This window comes from Cyprinodon variegatus, unplaced genomic scaffold (assembly GCF_000732505.1).
Source record: "Cyprinodon variegatus isolate N-32 unplaced genomic scaffold, C_variegatus-1.0 Scaffold33, whole genome shotgun sequence".
Taxonomy (NCBI): Eukaryota; Metazoa; Chordata; class Actinopteri; order Cyprinodontiformes; family Cyprinodontidae; genus Cyprinodon; species Cyprinodon variegatus.
The window spans coordinates 80,366-99,672 of record NW_015150486.1 but is presented as its reverse complement, the minus strand read 5'-3'; the positions used below and the strand labels follow the sequence as shown (position 1 = coordinate 99,672).

Genomic DNA, 19,307 nt, shown 5'->3' with positions numbered 1-19,307 from the left:
TACTTTTACTCAAGTACAGAAAGTGAGTACTTTTGCCATCTCTGAGTATTTTTTAAAGTTCAAAAAGCAAGACTCGCATAAGAAAGTTTTTGCAAAAGGGAAAAGGCATTTCAATACCCTGTCAGCCAAGATGAGAATAGTCCTCTGACATAGTTTGCCTCAATATTGATTTTAGCCATTTATAGGGCAAGTTACTGTAGCGTTTTTGATCACTTGCATTTCCCTTACAATTGGAGTCCCCCCAATCCCTCAGTGAGGTCTAGAAGCAAAAGATCTATATCCAGCCATTCAGCAAAGATGCTGCTACATGGCTGTACAACTTATTTTGGCATTTGACCAATTAGATGAGCCCTTGAATGATATATTACCTACTATAAAACAATTTGAAAAAAAGTTAATGTAAAAAAAAAAGGGTAAAAAGCTAATTAAAAAGTTAAAAGGTAAAGCTAAAAGTTAATAAGCTTAATTAACAAATATATTTAGGTTTATTAACTAAAAGATGTAGGTGCCAGTATCAGCATTAATGCCTCTAAGGTTATGTTGTAAAAGTGTTTCTCAAAGAAACACTTATTTTTTTTATTTAGTAAAAAAAATATAAGTGCTTTTATTTTACTTTTATGTTTCTTTACATGTTCGGGTAAATTGGTGTTTGTTGGTACTACATTGAAATTAATTTTTTTCCGATCAAAATATCCATATTTGATTAAATGTTACAAGTGTAATAAGGTCTTGTCCTGATTCCAATAACACTATTGGCTTGAAATTCTGATTTTCAAAGTATTTTACTGAGCGCCGTATAAAGGGATTAAATCCACACATTTTTTTTTAACTTTAATTACAATTTTTTTACAAATTATATTGTTATTATAATAATCTTTTTTTTGCATATATTTTACCCTCATGTTTAAACTATTTTTTTAGGCCCCTCTAGTGCCCCCTGGCGGCCATCACTTTGAAAACCACTGTTCTTGAGGACAGGAAATAAAGAAAAACAATGAGGAAGAGGAACGAGAATCTGACCTATTTTGACAATCTTGGCCAAACTGTCTTTGCAGAGTTCTTGTACAGATTCTTGCAAATCTTTAATGACCGACCGAATGGAGGCGACAGCTTCCTCCTGACTTATCCCAAACTGTCCCGGGCCTCCAGTCTGACCCAACGGCTCAATGAGGAAGAAATTCTTCAGAGAAAAATGTTGCAAAGATTCAGGAAGTAAATCAACAGCAACCCATTTATTTCATTTAAAAAAAAAACAGAAAATGAACATCCTGCTTTACCTTCAAGAAGCTGATGTTATCCTGCATGTAGGCCAGTCTGTTTAGCTCTTCACTCCTGTGATGGAGCTGTGCTACATCTTGTTCTAAACTCTTGACCAATTCATCAACGCGACCATCGAAGACGGCCTCATGGGCACTCAGCAGCTCACCAACCTGCGTCCCTGTGAGATCGACACTCTTCCCCAGTTCAGGAAATAAGTCAGAACTCTCCCTTTGAAGGGCCTGCAGCAAAGCCTGAAAAAGACACAAAACGTATAAATGTCTGACAAATAAAATACACAAAAAGGAGAACTAGAATATAGGAAGTTCAAACCTTTTGTTGACGAGCCGTATGAGGGACCTCCATGATCTTCCGCTCAGTCTCCTGAATTCTCCTCTGTACCTCTGATTGCATCTGGACCAGCTCTTTCTAGACAGATAGAGCAAAGAAAATAAACCCATGGTGGTGGCATCACATCAGAACAAAAAGACAATGTTTGTTCGTCATTCAGTCTTTATTCTACTCACCCAATCAACATAAAACACACCAAACCCTTCACCAAGACGGGAGTTACATTTTCCACTTGCATACCTGTTTCTCTCTTCTCTCTTCTTGTGGTCTAACCACGTGATGTCCAGGGTGTCCCTGTTGGCAACACATCACACACACACACTCCTTATCTTCATGGCAGAACAGATCCAGCGGTTGCTTGTGTTTAGGGCAGGGTCTGGGTTCCATCGAAGGCAGCTGTGGGTAAACGCTCCCCTTTCTAGGCCCAACATCTGATAAGTCTAAGTAGAAGGGCAGTGCTGGTTCAGATGAATAGATGCCCACCGCATGGTTTTGCTTCAAGCTGTTGGTTCTTAGTTTCTCCATGGCCTGTTCAAGCAGAGTGTTTTTGGCCACGCTTGGCCGAGGAGCGAAGAGCTGCCTGCACTGAGGGCAGCTGTATTGACCTTTGCCATCTTCCTTGTCCCAGTGGTTTTCGATGCAGTTCAAGCAGTAAGAGTGTCCGCATGTTAAGGTAATGGGGTCTTTTAGGGTCTCCAGGCATACAGAGCAGGCAAAGCTTTCCTCTTCGGGCCAAGTTGAGGCCATGATGATTCTTGAGGTCTTGAAGGTATGGATCCCTCGCAATTAAGGCTACAGTTAACAAAAAGCAACGCTTAAAACAAAACGAGTATAGACAGCAAGAGGTTTAGGTTTAGAGGTGGCAGTTGACTTGAATCACATGCAACTGAAATACTTAAGCAGGTTTGGGGTGGGGCTTGTGAAACAGGTGTGGTGAGGAGTTTCTTCCAATTATGTCACTGGTGTTTTTCAATTATTTGTAAGTTTAACTAAAGTTTATTTTAAGATGAACAACACAAACTAAATATTATAAATATTTTACAGATTAAACTCACTGTGGGTTATATTATGTTTTTAATAATGATCATAATGAAGAGCAGTTTTTGTCCATTTAGGAAAAAAACAGACAAACAAGACAAACTGGTTTTTCGGCCCTGAGGAACAATGACATCATTCTGCGAGGATTTAATCGCTGATTATTAACATTTTCTCTTCTACTACTAACCCAGCCCCTGTTTGATAAAAAAGGAGAAAAACAAGTTAATGTGAGGGACGTTGACGTCAGCTGAGGGCTAACGCAAGGGCGGGACTAACGCAAGTGACGCAATTGATTTGGGTCCGCATCATTTTCACACCATTGCAAACTATTGAAAGGTTTTTGTCCAAAGAAGACAAAACAGAAAAACAAATAGCAACAGGACCCAATAAAGCCAAATACCCTGTAGAAATCTGATCAGTTTGTATGAAGATGATTTAGTTAAATAATTTTATAACGTTTAGATTATGCGTATTTCGCAGTAGGCTGTGTAGAGAGTTCATGAATATGGTGTGTGTGTGTGTGTACCTGTCTAGCAAGTTATTACGGAAGAGGATTAGGGCCACTGAAAAAATAAAAAAGGTTAACTAATTTTTACATTTTACTTCAGTATGATACGGGGAAAAAAGTCAGAATTCTGACTTTAATCTCGGAATTCTGACTAAATTCTCAGAATACTGACTTTAATCTCAGAATTCTGACTTTTAATCTCAGAATTCTGACTTTTTTCCCCCTCAGAATTCTGACTAAATTCTCAGAATACTGACTTTATTCTCAGAATTCTGACTTTAATCTCGGAATTCTGACAAATTTCTCAGAATACTGACTTTAATCTCAGAATTCTGACTTTAATCTTAAAATTCAGGACTTTTTTTCTCAGAATTCTGACTAAATTCTCAGAATACTGACTAAATTCTCAGAATACTGACTTTAATCTTGGAATTCTGACAAATTTCTCAGAATACTGACTTTAATCTCAGAATTCTGACTAAATTCTCATAATACTGACTTTAATCGCAGAATTCTGACTAAATTCTCAGAATACTGACTTTATTCTCAGAATTCTGACTTTAATCTCGGAATTCAGACTTTTTTTCCTGAGAATTCTGACTGAATTCTGACAACTGACTGACATGTTAGCACCAAGCCGCAGCCATGTCTGTTTTAGAGACTAAACTAACTCTCTTGTTTTAATCACCTTCTGCTCTTCCATTAATGGAAGAGCATCACCGGGACCCCTCGGCACGTAAAAAGTCATCTAATTCTGGCATTTTCTACCAATGTGTTACTGCCCCCCCAAACAACTCACATCTTTGTCAGTGCTCCTACATTAAGATCCAAAATTCTGAGATTAAAATCAGAATTCTGAGGAAAAAAAGTCAGAATTCTAAAATTAAAGTCATTATAAGAAATTGATTTAGCGTTAGACTAAAAATAAAAGTAGACTAAGCTAAAAATAGGCAAATTGTTATTTAAATAAGTGTTATTTATCTCTTCATTTTAGCAGGTAATAAATGATCTGCCAAATAACTTAATATTTCCCCCCTTAAAATAAGACTAAAGACGTTACTGTATGCATTTGAAATGACATAATGGAGTTATTTATTTCCCGTTATTTAAACCTTATTCTTATTCTATTGGCAGATTTTTTTAGACACAAACTTTTATTGGCATTTTGTATACGCAGAGAAAATGTTCTCATCTATCTGCTTAAATCAAGGAAAAATACACGTATCACAAGAAAAAATGACATATTTAAACTTTGCACTGTATGTTTTCAAAATAGGCCAGGGTTAATTTAACAGGGGCAGAGGGGCCCATATTGCAGTCAAGGGTAGATAATGTGAGATCTGAGCTCTTGATCAGGGCATTTTGATGGTATTCAACCTTTTTAACAGCCAGGCTTGTGTTTAACCGATATCCATTTATTTCATTTCTATTTTTTGCATATTAACCTTGTAAGCTTTTTTTTTTTCTGTAAAGAAATCTGAGTATAACTAGTTGAGCATTTCACCCCTCCCTCGCCAAAAGCCATTCCTCCTCCCCAGTGTGGCGCCGTCATGAGACAAAGGAGCGGACCCCAAAGCAGTTAGCCGGGTACCGCGACGATTGACCAGGTATTATTGATTTTCTCCCCTCTATGAGAAAAAAATAATCTACTCTTAAGTTATGTTTGTTGTAGTAAATATTCCATTGACAAATATTCGAATTTAGTGAGACACGCTGAGTTTTTGCAGTTTGGAAAAACACAAATATGAGCTCTGCTAATGTTTCCATTAGCATGCTAGCTTTAAGTGTTGCTAATGTTTTGCTAGTTTGGGTTGATTTGCATGGAAGCTCGTCAAACAAAGAAGATATTGATTATTTTGTGGATTAATGTTGATTAAATAACTACCTGAAGATGGAGTAAAGCAACTTTAAATGAAGTCAGGTAGCAGCGAAGTTTGACTTTGTGCAAAAACTTAGCTTCTAGAAAAATGTGTTTTAATATATTGTTTTAAAAGTGTTTTTTCTTTTAAAAAACCCCAACTAAAAGTCGTTTTCTTTTGTGATTTCTAATGTGTTTTTAAATGTTTTATATAAGGCTGCCAACTTTTCAGCAAATCTCGGGGTGAGATTTTGAAATAGTTTGGACAGGAAACCCTGTCAGGGTTAGATGAGGATATATGTGCAGAAAGGTTGGAGGTTTTCAGAGGATAAAACTGAAACAACAAACAGAATGTGGGATTTTTTTTTTTCACAGCACAGCAAATATTACTGAGTAACAATAAGTGATCTGTAGTTATGTGGAACATTTTCCCCACAATATATATTATTTTCCCTATTTTGGTAACCTTTAGAGAATTAAAGTAAAGCAGAATAGGCCCTACTTGAAATACTTGCATTTTAAATGTACTTTAAACTCATTTTGCAACTTGCTTTTATTAACAATTATCTGCAGTTTAAGTAAAATAAACAATGGGAAACTGATAAGTTATCACTGGATTACTGGCACTAATACAGGAACCAGTGCAATCAAATCCCATGCAAATTACACTGTGTATGAATATTTGGTAATAGGCTAAGGATTAAAAAGTTTCTTTCATTATTTTATTAGTTTTTCTTACAATTGACAAAACAGCTAAACAATTAAGACCTTCTAGGAGGCTGTGGATTTTTATAAAAACTCACCATGACAGGAGACAGTACTTCTCTGGATGTTTCATTTGGAAAATGTGATGGAAATTAAGTTAACATATTCAATGGAACAAGATTAAGGATAAATAAGTAAGATAAGTAATAATAAAAAGAGAACATCCGCGTGGTTCTCCCTTAATGAATCCTGGATAACTGAGCTGTTCTGCACATCCTCTCTGGATTTGATTCATCTTTTCTTTGGTGGCTGATCTTATGAAAAATAAAATGCAATGGTTCTTTTTCTTTTTGTGGAGCTTCTATGGGTTCGAGAGGCTTAAAATCTTAAATAATTTAAAAACAGAATTATCCTAGTGCAGATGAGATAAAATAAAAATTAAAAAGACATACCTCTTAAGAACTGTCTTTGTTCAATATCTGGCACAGTGACTGGGTGGGAAAAAGGGCTAAATATGAACCTGACATGTTCTCATGTGTTAGCACTAAGGTTGTATTAAAAACGCGGACTGGTTCTTGATCACCATGGTATTTTATACATAAATAAGTGGAATGGAGTTGAGTTGTCTGTCATTTTTTAGTGTGATAAATTGAGAATATGGAGTGAGAGTGTATGAAGACACTGAGATGGGTGAGTCTCACTCCCAATGGGTGAGAGTTCAGGGGTTGACGTTAAGGATTTTTACCTGTTGCCCTTTGGGCAAGTGACTTTTACATTTCATTTGCCCAGAAACAATTTTTACTTGCCCAGTATAATGTTTGATAAATATAGTTCCTAACATTCATTTTTGTATATATATATCAATGAAACATGTTTGTTTTTTAAATGTTTTTTGTAGTTCAGTATTTTTTAAGTTTCCAGGTTCCTGGTTGGTATATGCAAGCGTCAGATAATGAACTCAAGCCTACATTACCGTGTTAACATGCTTTTCAATCCTTCCTGCACATTCTTTTCAAACTAAACTTTGCTTTAAACTGTTGTGTGCTTGGAAAAATATAAATTGTAATGTTAAAAATTAAAAAAAAGCTTGACAGGTTAAAAAATTAAGACAACGCTTTTGGGTCGTTTTCTTCGAATGTAGGTGATTTTTTTAGTGATTATGTGAATAAAATGATTCAGAAACACAGGTACAATGGCGCTTTGTAGCTTTTTTGTTGTTTTGGTAACTACATCGAAATTACAGCTAGGTGGACAAAAATCACCCGGCTTTTTCAAATCACGCGAGAATGTGTACAAAACAACAAAAATGGCGGCCTTAACGTTTCTGGTTCGTTTTCATCGAATGTCTGTGATTTTAAAGTAATTTTGAGTGATAAATAAAAAATTTTTGCGATCCAATGAAATTTGTACTGTCCCAACAATAAAAACTTCTTGAGATCGGGCGATGGTTAACATCGAGCCCTTGTAATATATTTTTAATCTATGAAGTTTTTTTCTCTTCTGTAAGATGCAGCATCAGGCTCAGATGAACATCTTTGATGGTGTTTCTGGCTAATGAGCTCAAGTCTCTCTGGTTAACATCATAGATCTACCTGCATGTTTCTGTTTTTTTTTACAGGATGTTTAGGAGTCCAAGAGTCCTGGTCTGGGCGTGTCCCTTGAGGTCTCCCCGGCTGTTGAGAGAACCTTACCTTTTTGCTTTCTCTGAACACTTTGGCTCTGCGTGGCTGGAAGTAAGACACATTTATGACAGGAGATGTGAGCAAAAGCATGAAAAAGACACAAAGGCTTTATGCCGTTCCACTCAGCTGTCTTCTGTCGGTGCAGAGTATCAGCTGGGCGGTCATATATGTGAGAAACTCCCCTCCAAAGCCACTTTGAGAAGCCATGATCACCCACCTCAGGTCTGTGCCAAAACCAAAGTAGAATCTTATCTTTTCAGCACCCTCTGGGAGCGTCTAATCAACAGCACTTTCTGGCCTTGGGATCCGTGTCAGACTACATTTAGTGTCGTCAGTAAAAGCCGATGCAACCTTCTCCAGAACTGTCTACACCGCAAGCACGGCTCTTATAACACTTTCAATATGGCGGCACCTAAACGCTGGATCTTAAACCAGTTCCACTTTAAAACACTGGCCCTGCATCAAATCCGAACTGTTCATCAGGCGGCGCCTCGTGTGGCAGACACCTGGAGGGACTGCCTGTCTCCTGAGAACGAAAACAGATGCCGACAGATACTGCAGGCCAATTGGAAGCTCTACGACATGGACAAAATCAGAAAAGGAGCCAGTCATACTCATGGGAAGAACAAGGGGAAGTGGGCCTCCATCTTGGTTTCCCTCTGCCACAGTGAGGGGGGGCCAGCATTTCTGTTTACTTTGCGCTCCTGTATGCTAAAAGGCAAACACAAAGGAGACGTCAGGTTAGTGGAAGACTTGGAAAATCAGTTGCAACCATGTTAAACAGCTGCATTTTTTATGTTTTATTGATTCTGAGTACTAATTTATGTCGTTCTTGCAGCTTTGCCGGTGGAAAGAGCGACCCGTCAGACAGGGATGTAGTGGCCACAGCACTGCGGGAGGCCAGAGAGGAGCTGGGAGTCACTGTTCCCATTGAGAGGGTCTGGGGGGTCATGAAACCTCTGAGGGACGCAGTGAGTTAAACTTATTTGAACACTAACTTTGATTGGACTCTTTTTTCAATCAAAAGAAATCATAATTTAATATTAAAAACAAAAACAAAAGGCTTTTTAAATAACTGAAAGTCATTTTTAAAATATCCTAAGTGAGTTTTGAATATTGCAACATTGCAAAATTATCACATTCGTTACATCTTTTTACTTTCTCTCACATTAAAGCCATAACAACTAATTTAAAAGGATTTAGTGTAAAAAAAAAGGCACAACAAAGAAACACTTACTCCACTTCTTGACACTTCAAAACTCTGTGATCACTTTTTACTTTCTTCACCTCCTTTGTGAGCATCAACAGTTCTCTTTTCTCACGTCAAAACTGAATTCTTTAGTTTTTTGTTTTGGCTCGATGCTTCCTCAGACATGGCTGCTTTGATGGCTCAAAGCCATTGGTCAACTTTCATTTGACAGACTGATTGATTACAAGCTGTAAGCATTACAGAGCCAAAGCACCTGATTAGAAAGCAGAGGTTGGTGTTATGGCTCAATAAAAAGGTCAGGAATGCTAGTACCCAAAATCGGTCTTTGAGGTTAAGAATTTGTTGATGTGTTTAAAAGCACTTGGGAAATTTTGTGAGAAAAAATACCTTACAATTTCACAAGGCAACAGTACATATAAAGTTCTGTAATGGAGACAGAAAAGCAAAATCAGAATCAAACTATTTAAAAACTATTTACTTCCAAAATAGATGACGTCCAAAGCCTCTCTACCCCGCCGTACCATGTGACCCTTCAGGAAGTGGTTCAGCTCTTCCGGAACTTCGACAGGCATTTAATCAGCCTCAGTATTCAGTCAAGATGTTGGAGTTTGTAGGAGAGTTGCGGTCAGCTGGATAGAGTTTGGATATATTCTAAGAATAGATTGGTTGGAAAAACAAGCATCTAGGTGGGTAAAACTAGTTTGGTTAGATTAAACAATGTAGTGATCAAAATCTGAGCAAACCACTGGTTACATTTGTAAGATTAGTGTTAAGTGTTATTGCTTTTAAAGACATTGACTTCCATTCCTGAGGTTAGTGGTTCAAAACCCCCCTCAGACTTTTGAAAGTTGCCATAAAACTTAAAAAGTATTTTGGCTTATGTGACTAATTTTTATTGGTTTGCCCTTGTATAAATATAGATTGGGTAAAAACATTGCCAAAGTTGGTTAGTTTAACCAAAAGATTGGTTGAACACAACTTCAAACCTAATCAAAACCAAAAACTGTAGAAAAACTATTACTTTTGAATAAAAATGACCAACTCCTTTCATTTTTCTCATCATTGCCCAATTTGCACAAACGCTTTCACTGTATGCTTGAGCTTATTTCCATAAAATGGCAGAAAAACAGTGTATGTTAAATGATTTCTCTTCTAAGACATTTTACACACACAAAAAAACGTACAAAAGATTTTATTATACAGACCAATCAATAACAATTTAAAAGGAACTTAAATGGGGGAAAAACAACAGCAAAAATCACAGATTATATTACTAACTGTAGTTCTCCATTCCACCAGTAGGTGGTGACATGTTCACATGAAGTTTCATGAACTGTGGGGACTGTTGAAGCAATTAGCCAAAACGGTTCAATGCCTCATCTCACCATCACTACTGTAATACCAGCTGTTATGAGAGATGACTTAATGTTTGTTAGAGAAGAATAGGGAATAAAAACATAAAAATTAGACCAAGAAAGCTAGAAAAAAGTGAAGCAGAGGTTTCAAGAATGTCAGCTTAAAGATTTTCAAGCCATCATGGAAAGAAATCTCCCTCCAATAAAGCCAGCTGGATGGCTCAACAAACACTAGTAAGGTTACCCTTTGTGGCGCTAAATATGGATCATAGCTGGTAGAATACTTTTTAGTGTAAAGATTCACTTTCCATCAAGGAAACAATGTTAAATATGCAGCCTGGGCTTTAATGACATGGCTTGGATTAAAGCAAATGTTAAAATGGCCAAGAATTTGACAAAAAGGTGAGAAAAATCCGTGATTTGGGACTTCCTTTTGTTCTGAGTGGGCTTTATATGTTGGTATTTCTCCGCAGTCAGGGATGATGATCGCTCCAGTGTTGGCTAACCTTGGTCCACTTGAGGAATTGGCTTTCAAACCGAACCCAGAGGAGGTACAGTCAGATATGCAACACAATCTGTTGTTTTCTTTTTATCATGATTTGACCCAGTAATATCAGGTGTAATAGTTTGGTTTCATGTTGGAAAACATCCGCAAATTAAATTTGTTTTCCAGGTGGACGAGATCTTCACCTTGTCCTTATCGCACCTGTGCAATTCCCAGAACCGCGGCTACACAAACTTCCGTACCGGTGACAAGTACGGATACACCCTTCCAGTGTTTCGGAACGGGAAGCATCGGGTGTGGGGTCTGACTGCAGTCGCACTGGACAACACTCTGAAACTCATTATACCTCCATACAGCTCTGTTACTGAGGTGTTCAGTGCTTGAACACGTTTTCCTGTGTAGCAAACGTGAATAATAAGTGAAAAATTTCTTTCACTTCCTCTGATTTATAGTTATCCATTTCCTGTTGTGTTTTATTGTTTACTTTGTATTGGCTGAACATATAATGATCTATTTTGATTAGAGAGCTCTGCCAGGTTTTGCTAAACTTACTGAAGAAAATGACAGTTTAAACTTTCCTTTTCTGGTGTTTTTTTTTTTTTAAACTAATAAATTGAAGGAGTCGATATTTTTTTTATGAAGTCCTTTATATTGAAACAAGCACATCTATAAAAAAGAGCCCAATGATTGCCTTTGATCATGTTAACCTCATTATTTCCTTCTTGATTGAACCCAGACTGATATTAAAGCCTAAATAATCAGTGTTTTATAACTGGAACAATGTAATAAAGATGATTTTAAAGCAACTTTTGTTCCCATTATGGCTTTTTAGTTTTTACAGTACTGACATGAAAACAATAAATAAGGAAAAAGTCAGTTTAATATTTCTGTAGACATGTAATGTGACTTTTGGATCTATTATTTTAAAAGGTTTAAAGTTTCACTTTAAATAGCTTTTTTGTTCTTGAGGGAAAATTATGGGGGGAATTGTGTTCCCTTATTGTTGCAAGTAAAGAGCAAGTTTTTATAAATAAAAATGTAATCCAAAAATCAATGATTTGAAAAACCTCAAATGTCTCTTTAAATATTTGTGTTTTATGAATTGCATTCTTCCCAAATTGTGTTTTAAAGATCGTATTCGCTTTTCGGTCTGGGCTTTCCTCTGGAGGAAGTAGCAAAGATCCACTGGTCAACATGAGCGTCAAGCAAGCTTTTCTAAGCTTATCTGTTATAGGGGCCTGAAATAAAGAGAATGTTGATTGAAAAGATTGCAATTTATGAAACTATCCGACGTTTGAAATGTTTTTCAGTTTTAATGGACTGTTTCAAATTCCCCTTTACAAAACGTTTTTGCTTGCAACAATAATTGAATAAAATTCATTCCATAGTTTTGCAGCTTTAGTCTGTCTTTAAGGGGGATAAAAGTGCGAATGTAAAATTTTAAATCATGAATGCAGTAATGAGTTTTTGCAGTAACAGGTTTAAGGTTGGGAGCACTCCACAGGGTCTTCTGAGTCCGGTAAGAGGTGGCAGTTGAAAGGCCAGCTAAAGGAGAGGAGGTCTAAGGCCCGGCTGCACTGCTGCTCGGCAGAGGAGCAGACCGAGCGGCAGGGCTGCAGGACGCCACCCTGAGGGCTGCACTGAGGAAGGAACATCCCGCACGCCAGCTTCCGTAGCGGCTCGAAGCATGTCATCTCCATTAGCACCTGGCCATAAAGGAGATTAAAACCTGATGATCATGGTGGAGGTAGAGTTAGGGCAACATTTTGGAGGGAAACGTTACCCTGTATTGTCTTAGAAGTGTGGCAGCCTCCCTCTGGTCAGAGATGGACATCCATATGTTGGGGAATGAGGTGATGTTGTAACTGAGGCCCTGACACATCTCCACCTCTATGATCTCACACGAGGAAGCTGGTTTCATTATTCAGAAACAAACAGCAGAAGAACATTAGGCAAATCCATTCAACAATAAAGGAACTGAAGTTCCTTTAAACTGGGGCATCTTTTTTTAATCTGAGCTACGTCTCTTTCCTTTGCCTTAATGTGAACAATAGATTGTCTCCTATGTCAACTTATCAATAGCAGTAGACAAAAAAAAACCCTGCATCCCTTCTTGATTGAGGTCAGCGATAAGATGGACTTACTGAAAGGAGGGTAGGTGGAGTTACCACAGCTCTGCTCATCAGCTCCATCTGGGCAGTCGTTCCAGCCGTCACACAGCAGCTGCTGGTGGAGACACACCCCTGTGCTGCAGGAAAACTCATCAGGGCGGCATGTTTCTGTTAGAGGAAAACAGAAAACAACAAAGGTTGGCATGGCAACCTGTGCTTAGGCCTCTTCAGAGTCATATGTCCAGAAAATAATATTTTATATTAGAACTTAATTCCTTGATTCAATTGTGGCTGTGGATTTAAAATTAATGGTGAGATATTTCAAAAGGGGTTTGTATATTGCATCAATTTTAACAACTAGACTGACATTCTTGTGTTATTTTTTGGTTGTAAATCTTATCTTGGTTCTGAACAACAATTTTGTGTGTTTTGAGTTAAAATGTATGCCTTTATACCTCTAGTCATATGTTTAGTTATTATATCTGCCCCAGGCTTTTGTCTTTGTTGCCACTAACAGGTTTTTCATTAGAACTGTCCTGTTTTTAAGGCCTAAAAAAATCCTGGCTGTGCTGTTGAAACACCTCCCCATAGCATGATACTGCCATCACCATAGGAAACCAAGGGAATGCTGTGTGCAGATTTAGTTCCTTGGTATGAATTGTGTTTTCCACGTAGGTTGAAACCCAAATTGGCCTATTTATGTTTTATTCTCTTGAGTTTATCGTGACTTTAAACGGGGCAGAATAAGAAATGACTTTTAAGGCAATGAAAAAGGGTTCTTTTTAACGCTATAATGCCAAATGTATTTGATACATACGGTTTCTGAAATGTTTTGCATCTGACACCTTTTACATAATTTAATGGTAAAAACTTTGCTCAAAATCCTATTGTACACAATCAGATATACCTGATAACAGCCAGTAGAAGACTACACAAAAAATAATCTTGATTTATCGCATAGTAATAAATTATTAATATCAAAAATGTATTTCTGTTTTTTCTTTTTACATATTTTGTTAAAAGGGCAAATAAGGAATTCAAGCCAAAAAAAAAGTAATTTTCTGTTTTGTTTTATTCTTGGATCAGGCTTTAAAGTGTTAAGGCTCAACAATTTAGCCAAAAATCTAAATTGCAATTATTTTTAACCACTATTGTGATTTTATTTCAATTTTCCTTTGCACTATTCAGAAGCATGGAGATATTTCGCACAGTTTCAATTTTTCATGACCTTTAAAATGTATTTTTCCAGAGTCCATTGTTGCAGGACTTTATTGTAATCTTTATATAGAAAAGTGTTTATTACTATTTGCATGCATGGATCTGCATGCTAGTTGCAGCTCTCTTTCTATGTGGCGGTAAACCCACTGTTGGTGTCGTACAGCCACCTTAAGGGCTGGAGAGAGAAATGCAGTTTTTTACTGTTGTTAAATATAATGTTACCAAAATTGAGTGCTTCTGCGATTAGACAATTGCGTTTTAATAAATTGAAATAGATTAGATTAGATTAGATGAGCTTTATTGATCTCACAGCGGAGAAATTCACTGGTCACATATTGGCATAGTAATTAAAGAAGGTGCAAACAAGGAGGAAAAGGTGCATTAGGAATAAGAAAAATAAAATAAAAAGAATAAAAATAAGAAATAAAATAAAAATAATACAAGGGAGTAACACAGAGACTTGAGGTTTGAGGTTACATATTCTAATGATTGCTCAGCCCTTTTTCTTTAAGTTTTCATGCAATATCCGGATAGACTGTCTAATGTATGTGGTTTATAACTATTTTTCTTAATCTTTTAACTGTCCCTCACTTAGCTTGACTCATTCTACTTAAACCAATTAGTATATTTAGTGCTTGAGGTCAATAATTTTTCTTCTAAATTCATAAAAATAGAATGTTTTTGTTTAATTTCAGAGACTCAATAATTATAAAATCTATATTATAGCTCTTGATAAATCTTGTTTTGTCGCTTTTTGGTGTATTGAGTAAAACCAATCAATGTTTTATGAACTATTTTGTGTTGATTTAACATTAAAATCCCTAACAGGAAATTCATACTTTTGCAAGACACTGTAATTATTTTCTTTTTGCCAAATGCAGAACAGACCCAGATCATAGTTACAATTCCTCAATCTAAACCAGAGGCCGATTTCATTCATATTAATAGAATGAACCTCTTTTGATTCCACTTGCACAGTCCGATGAAGGACTGCTGGAGTTTTGTGTCGATGGATATTTGTCAGGAACTTAACATATAAATAAGCATCATCTTGTCTTCTTATGACCAATCTGAGAATCATGGGGATAAAAAAGATAGAGGGGGAGTGAGAAGTAAATCAGTAACTTTCTAAAAGCTGAGAACTCACTGTTCAGCACAGAGATGGCCTGGTATGTGGCGTTAAAGCCGCTGTCGGCCACACCCTCATCAGCGACAAACACCACTGTCATGTGGGAGCCAGAGGAGGTGAGGTCTGGTGGGAAGGTGGTGCCACAGTACCTGTCAGCAACGCACAGTAGAGCTGCTTTATCTCTACTTATGGAGCTCAGTTTGAGGGACAGACAAACGTTTCTATAGTTTCTAACGGACTGTGTCGACCTTACCTTCCTAAAACCCTCCCGGCTCCAATGCTGCCGCCGTCATGAACTTCAACATAGTCAAACTCACACACATCCTGGGTTTCCAGGCTAAAGTTTCTGAAGCTCAGGTTGATGACGTGACCCTCGTCCACAGATATATACCACATGCACAACTAGAAAACAAAGATGACGTTGCTTTTTCATTTATCAGCGGTTGAGTGTTTTTCTTTGGTAGCAGCCAGTCTTTCCAGTAGTACCAGTTGATGAGGATAAGGCCTGGGGTGATTTGGACTTGCCAGGTACCCATAGTTTCCAGACTTCTGGCCTCCACATTCTGAAAAACAGCAATGGTCACTTGTGTGTTCTTCATGAACATCCCTGTTTCCTTCCTAACAGCTTTTATGTTTCCACCTTTCTTCTTCTGGCTGCAGTACGCCTCATCTGTTTGGTCGTTACAGTTTGGGTGACCATCACACACAGACACGGGCAGAAGGCAGCGGCCTCCGTCGCACATTAACTCTTCACTACTGCAGCTCTCTATGCGAAAACACAAAAGATGATAAGGTGATAGTATAAATAAATATAAGCTTGCATATACACCCAGGACTGACTTTGTGCAGGCAGGACGGCTCTGTACTGTGCAGCAAAGCCGTTACCGCCGATGCTGCCGTCAGAGTGGAAGGTGACCCACGCGGTACTGCTGTTGGTGTTGAGCGTTGGAGGGGCCACACTACCACAGAACCTGCAGCAGAAAGGCTTGTGGTTTATTTGAATCACTTTTATTAAGCATCCATTACAATTCTTAGGGTCTGTATGCAAAATATTTATTATTTTACCAATAAGTTCCAACATTTTCAAAGACTGAATGCAAAAAGATGGATATTACCAAGTAAATCTAAATACCCTTTAAAGGAATAGTACACCCAAAACATGATTAGCCTTCATTTTCTACTCACCCCCATGCTGAACAACACTCTGGAGTACTTTTTTGATATCTCAAATGCATCTGGAGATCTGGGAGGCTTCTTGCTGTCTGCTGACATTCAAATAATGGAGGTCTATGGTGCCCGAGGCAGAATGTTTTTAGAGCATAAACAGAAGTGTATAGGATTTCCTGAAAGCGCGCGCCTTCTTCTACGCTTGCATTATCGGCAGAGCAGACGCTGAATGCGCACTTTCATCTGGTTTGGTCTGCCGGCTTCCGTAGCGTCGTGAACGCGCAGGCGCGCGCTTTCAGGAAATCCTATACACTACTGTTTATGCTCTAAAAACATTCTAAATGACTTCGTTTCGAGTAAATTCTGGATGCTACCCACTCAGGACACTTGGAATACATTGGACGAGCAGTATGGAGGAATATTGACACGTTTTTTGTGGACTTTTATGGACCTTTCTGCCTCGGGCACCATAGACCTCCATTATTTGAATGTCAGCAGACAGCAAGAAGCCTCCCAGATCTCCAGATGCATTTGAGATATCAAAAAAGTACTCCAGAGTGTTGTTCAGCATGGGGGTGAGTAGAAAATGAAGGCTAATCATATTTTGGGTGTACTATTCCTTTAAGCCCTCTTTGTTCAAGATCTCCTCAATGTCATATGCAAATCTTTAGCGCCATCTTGTGTCTTTTTATAATAATATTTACTGGAAAAGGTGGAATCAGTTAAGCAGTTTCATGTAAATGTGTGGTATTAAAATGAAATGTTTGCTTTCTCCTCCTCCCTAAGGCCCGACCAACCTGGTGAAAACAGAGGTCTCCTCGATCTGTTCTTGAACCTCCAACCAGTCAAACAGACAGGGGGACGGTCCCTCCACTGCTAAAGAGGAAATACGAATCTGAACCAAGTGAGGAGGTGGAACCTGGATCACCCAGACGCAATGTGAGTTTGGGGGGTAGGGGCCCGGGTGGTTTGGAGAACTGAAACTGTTCCCTAAGTCAGTCATAACGCCTCCGCAACCTGACAGACAGAAATAAAAATGTAATCTAGGGAGAAAAAGGAGAAATCAAAAGTCTTAATTTAGGATGGACCTACTTGTTTCAGGCCTGGGGATCCTGGCAGGCTGTGCTGAGGCTGTGCTGCCTATGCGGCTGATATTTGAAGGTACCGTGGGTGAAGTGTGGGAAACTTCATGTCCTGTACTCTGCAGGCCTACAGAGGATGTAGCCAGCCGATCATCTATTATCTGGTCCCTCAGCTCTAAATAAAAAAGAGAACAGAAATACATCTAGAAATAGAGTAAGAAGCAAAAAGTAATCCTCAAATATCTTCTATTGCACGATGAATAACTGTGGTGCAGCAGGGACTCACGAGTTAGAATAAGAGCCAGTGCCAATCCGATGGCTGTTAACAGGAGCAGGGCAGCGGCAGAGACCACCACCACCCCCCATCCACCGCCCGCACTACGGAAACGCATCAAGCACACTTCCAGAAAACCTCGACCTGATTGACAGATTATAGCCACACACATTTGATAACATAATTTCTTAATTGGCTTAGGCTAAATAAAATGCACGAACCATGATGATGAGCAGTTTCAGAACACTACATGTGACATAAGTTATTTTCTGTCGAGGTAAAATCAGGGCAAGAGATTGCATATGTTTCATGACTCCTCAATTGAGGACGAGTTAGCCTGTTAGTCTGAGTTTGTGCTAGCCATCAGTGTCATTTAAAGGTCAGAGGTTGTCCAACTCACTGGCTGCTGGGGGTTTGATTGGTTCAGGGGTGGATGAGGATGTCCTGAATCCCTCCATCCTCTCCTCCTGCTCCCCTCCCAGCTCAAAAGCAGGATTACAGAAGACATTCTGCAGAAAAGACAAAGGAACTAGTATGAACCAGCTTTTATAGATCCCTGTAGAAAGGAATATGTCCTTCCTCTTTCAGATGTATATTTAGATTAGCTTGCTTTCAGCTAATGTCAATGTCAATGTCAAATTTATTTATATAGCACTTTAAAAACAGGTATAAAACTGCACCAAAGTGCTGTACAGGACAAACAACAGTACTAATTAATAAAAACAGATTATCAAAACACTTCAAGTAAATGCCAAAGAATAAAAATGAGTTTTAAGAAGCGATTTAAAATGATCCAGGCTGTGGGCAGATTTAATTTGAAAANAAAGAATAAAAATGAGTTTTAAGAAGCGATTTAAAATGATCCAGGCTGTGGGCAGATTTAATTTGAAAAGGTAAATTGTTCCATAAAATTGGAGCAACAACAGAAAAAGCCAGATCTCCTTTACTCTTAAGTCGGGTCCGAGGGACTGTCAGTAATAGCTGATTATTTGAGCTAACTAAACATGTATTTTGACTCTAAATAAGATTTTTGACGATTTTAGTTTTCTCCCACTGTCTTAAAAAACTTTCAAAATATGTGTAATAATCTATGCTGTGCTGCAATATGAAATACAAAGATGTTCCTCTCTTCTTCAAACTAATCTCTGCCATTATCCTGCAGTAGTTCTGGATCCATCTCAAAAAGAGATCCACCAAAGAGAGATAGTGTACTTTTAATCCATCATCAGGTGTTATATTAATAATTGTTTGACTACTTGGTCAGCTTGGCTTCTCAGTGATGCAGCGTGTAGCACTGCTGCCTTGCAGCAAGAAGGTTCTGGGTTCAATTCCTGGCCTGGGGTCTTGCTGCATGGAGTTTGCATGTTCTTCCTGACCATGTGTGGGTTCTCTCCGGGTACTCCGGCTTTCTCCCACAGTCCAAACACATGACTGTTAGGTTTATTCTCTTTAGGTGTGTAAATGGTTGTTTGTCCTGTTTAACTGTGTCGGCCTGGCAACCTGTCCAGGGTCAGACTCTGCCTGTAGACAGCTGGAGATAGGCACCAGCGACCCCAGCAGGGATGAAGCGTGACTGATGGATATATTCCTCTAGTTGATAACCTGAATAAAAGTTTTTTTTCTTTATTTCACAAAAGTATTCACCTAGCAGACAAGGCTAGATCTGAATCTTATCTTTCTGATACCTTAGATGCTGTTTTTTTTTTTGTTTATATTAGGGATGCACGATATAATCGGCCCCCTATCATTATCGGCCTGTATCGGCCTTAAAACTGAATATCGGACATCGGCCACCCCACCAATATTTAACTCGATATTTGATCAGCTTTCTAAAGTCTAAAAAAAAAATAAAAAATA

General features: G+C 38.2%; 3 protein-coding genes across 3 annotated transcripts in view; 1 reads left to right on the top strand and 2 right to left on the bottom strand.

Moving 5' to 3' along the window:
- The window catches only part of LOC107102529 (tripartite motif-containing protein 16-like), a 7,955-nt gene extending 5,481 nt beyond the window's left edge, over positions 1 to 2,474 (bottom strand). Inside the window, exons 1-4 of the mRNA XM_015401875.1 lie at positions 1,849 to 2,474; positions 1,591 to 1,686; positions 1,278 to 1,511; positions 1,021 to 1,180 (exon numbers count right to left, since the gene is read on the bottom strand). Of these exons, the coding sequence (XP_015257361.1) occupies positions 1,021 to 1,180; positions 1,278 to 1,511; positions 1,591 to 1,686; positions 1,849 to 2,355 (997 nt within the window). The 5' untranslated portion in view covers positions 2,356 to 2,474. The remainder of the gene's footprint in view (positions 1 to 1,020; positions 1,181 to 1,277; positions 1,512 to 1,590; positions 1,687 to 1,848) is intronic.
- Positions 2,475 to 4,624: 2,150 nt separating this feature from the next.
- On the top strand, positions 4,625 to 11,293 carry nudt8 (nudix hydrolase 8). Its single transcript, XM_015401865.1, has 5 exons — positions 4,625 to 4,761; positions 7,336 to 8,139; positions 8,238 to 8,370; positions 10,438 to 10,515; positions 10,638 to 11,293. The coding sequence occupies exons 2-5, from the start codon at positions 7,337 to 7,339 to the stop codon at positions 10,851 to 10,853; spliced, it is 1,230 nt and encodes a 409-aa protein (XP_015257351.1). The 5' UTR covers positions 4,625 to 4,761; position 7,336; the 3' UTR covers positions 10,854 to 11,293.
- A 644-nt stretch (positions 11,294 to 11,937) lies between these two features.
- The window catches only part of mfrp (membrane frizzled-related protein), an 8,992-nt gene continuing 1,622 nt past the window's right edge, over positions 11,938 to 19,307 (bottom strand). Inside the window, exons 2-13 of the mRNA XM_015402030.1 lie at positions 17,851 to 17,959; positions 17,463 to 17,594; positions 17,187 to 17,351; positions 16,892 to 17,111; positions 15,768 to 15,898; positions 15,568 to 15,693; positions 15,414 to 15,490; positions 15,181 to 15,329; positions 14,946 to 15,076; positions 12,614 to 12,748; positions 12,253 to 12,380; positions 11,938 to 12,175 (exon numbers count right to left, since the gene is read on the bottom strand). Coding sequence (XP_015257516.1) covers positions 11,951 to 12,175; positions 12,253 to 12,380; positions 12,614 to 12,748; positions 14,946 to 15,076; positions 15,181 to 15,329; positions 15,414 to 15,490; positions 15,568 to 15,693; positions 15,768 to 15,898; positions 16,892 to 17,111; positions 17,187 to 17,351; positions 17,463 to 17,594; positions 17,851 to 17,959 — 1,728 coding nt within the window. The 3' untranslated portion in view covers positions 11,938 to 11,950. The remainder of the gene's footprint in view (positions 12,176 to 12,252; positions 12,381 to 12,613; positions 12,749 to 14,945; positions 15,077 to 15,180; positions 15,330 to 15,413; positions 15,491 to 15,567; positions 15,694 to 15,767; positions 15,899 to 16,891; positions 17,112 to 17,186; positions 17,352 to 17,462; positions 17,595 to 17,850; positions 17,960 to 19,307) is intronic.

Coding starts and splice junctions, on each gene's coding strand:
- nudt8 (XM_015401865.1), top strand. CDS start 7,337: ATGTTTAGGAGTCCAAGAGTCCTGGTCTGGGCGTGTCCCTTGAGGTCT. Junction 8,140..8,237: donor AAACACAAAGGAGACGTCAG/GTTAGTGGAAGA, acceptor TCGTTCTTGCAG/CTTTGCCGGTGGAAAGAGCG. Junction 8,371..10,437: donor TGAAACCTCTGAGGGACGCA/GTGAGTTAAACT, acceptor ATTTCTCCGCAG/TCAGGGATGATGATCGCTCC.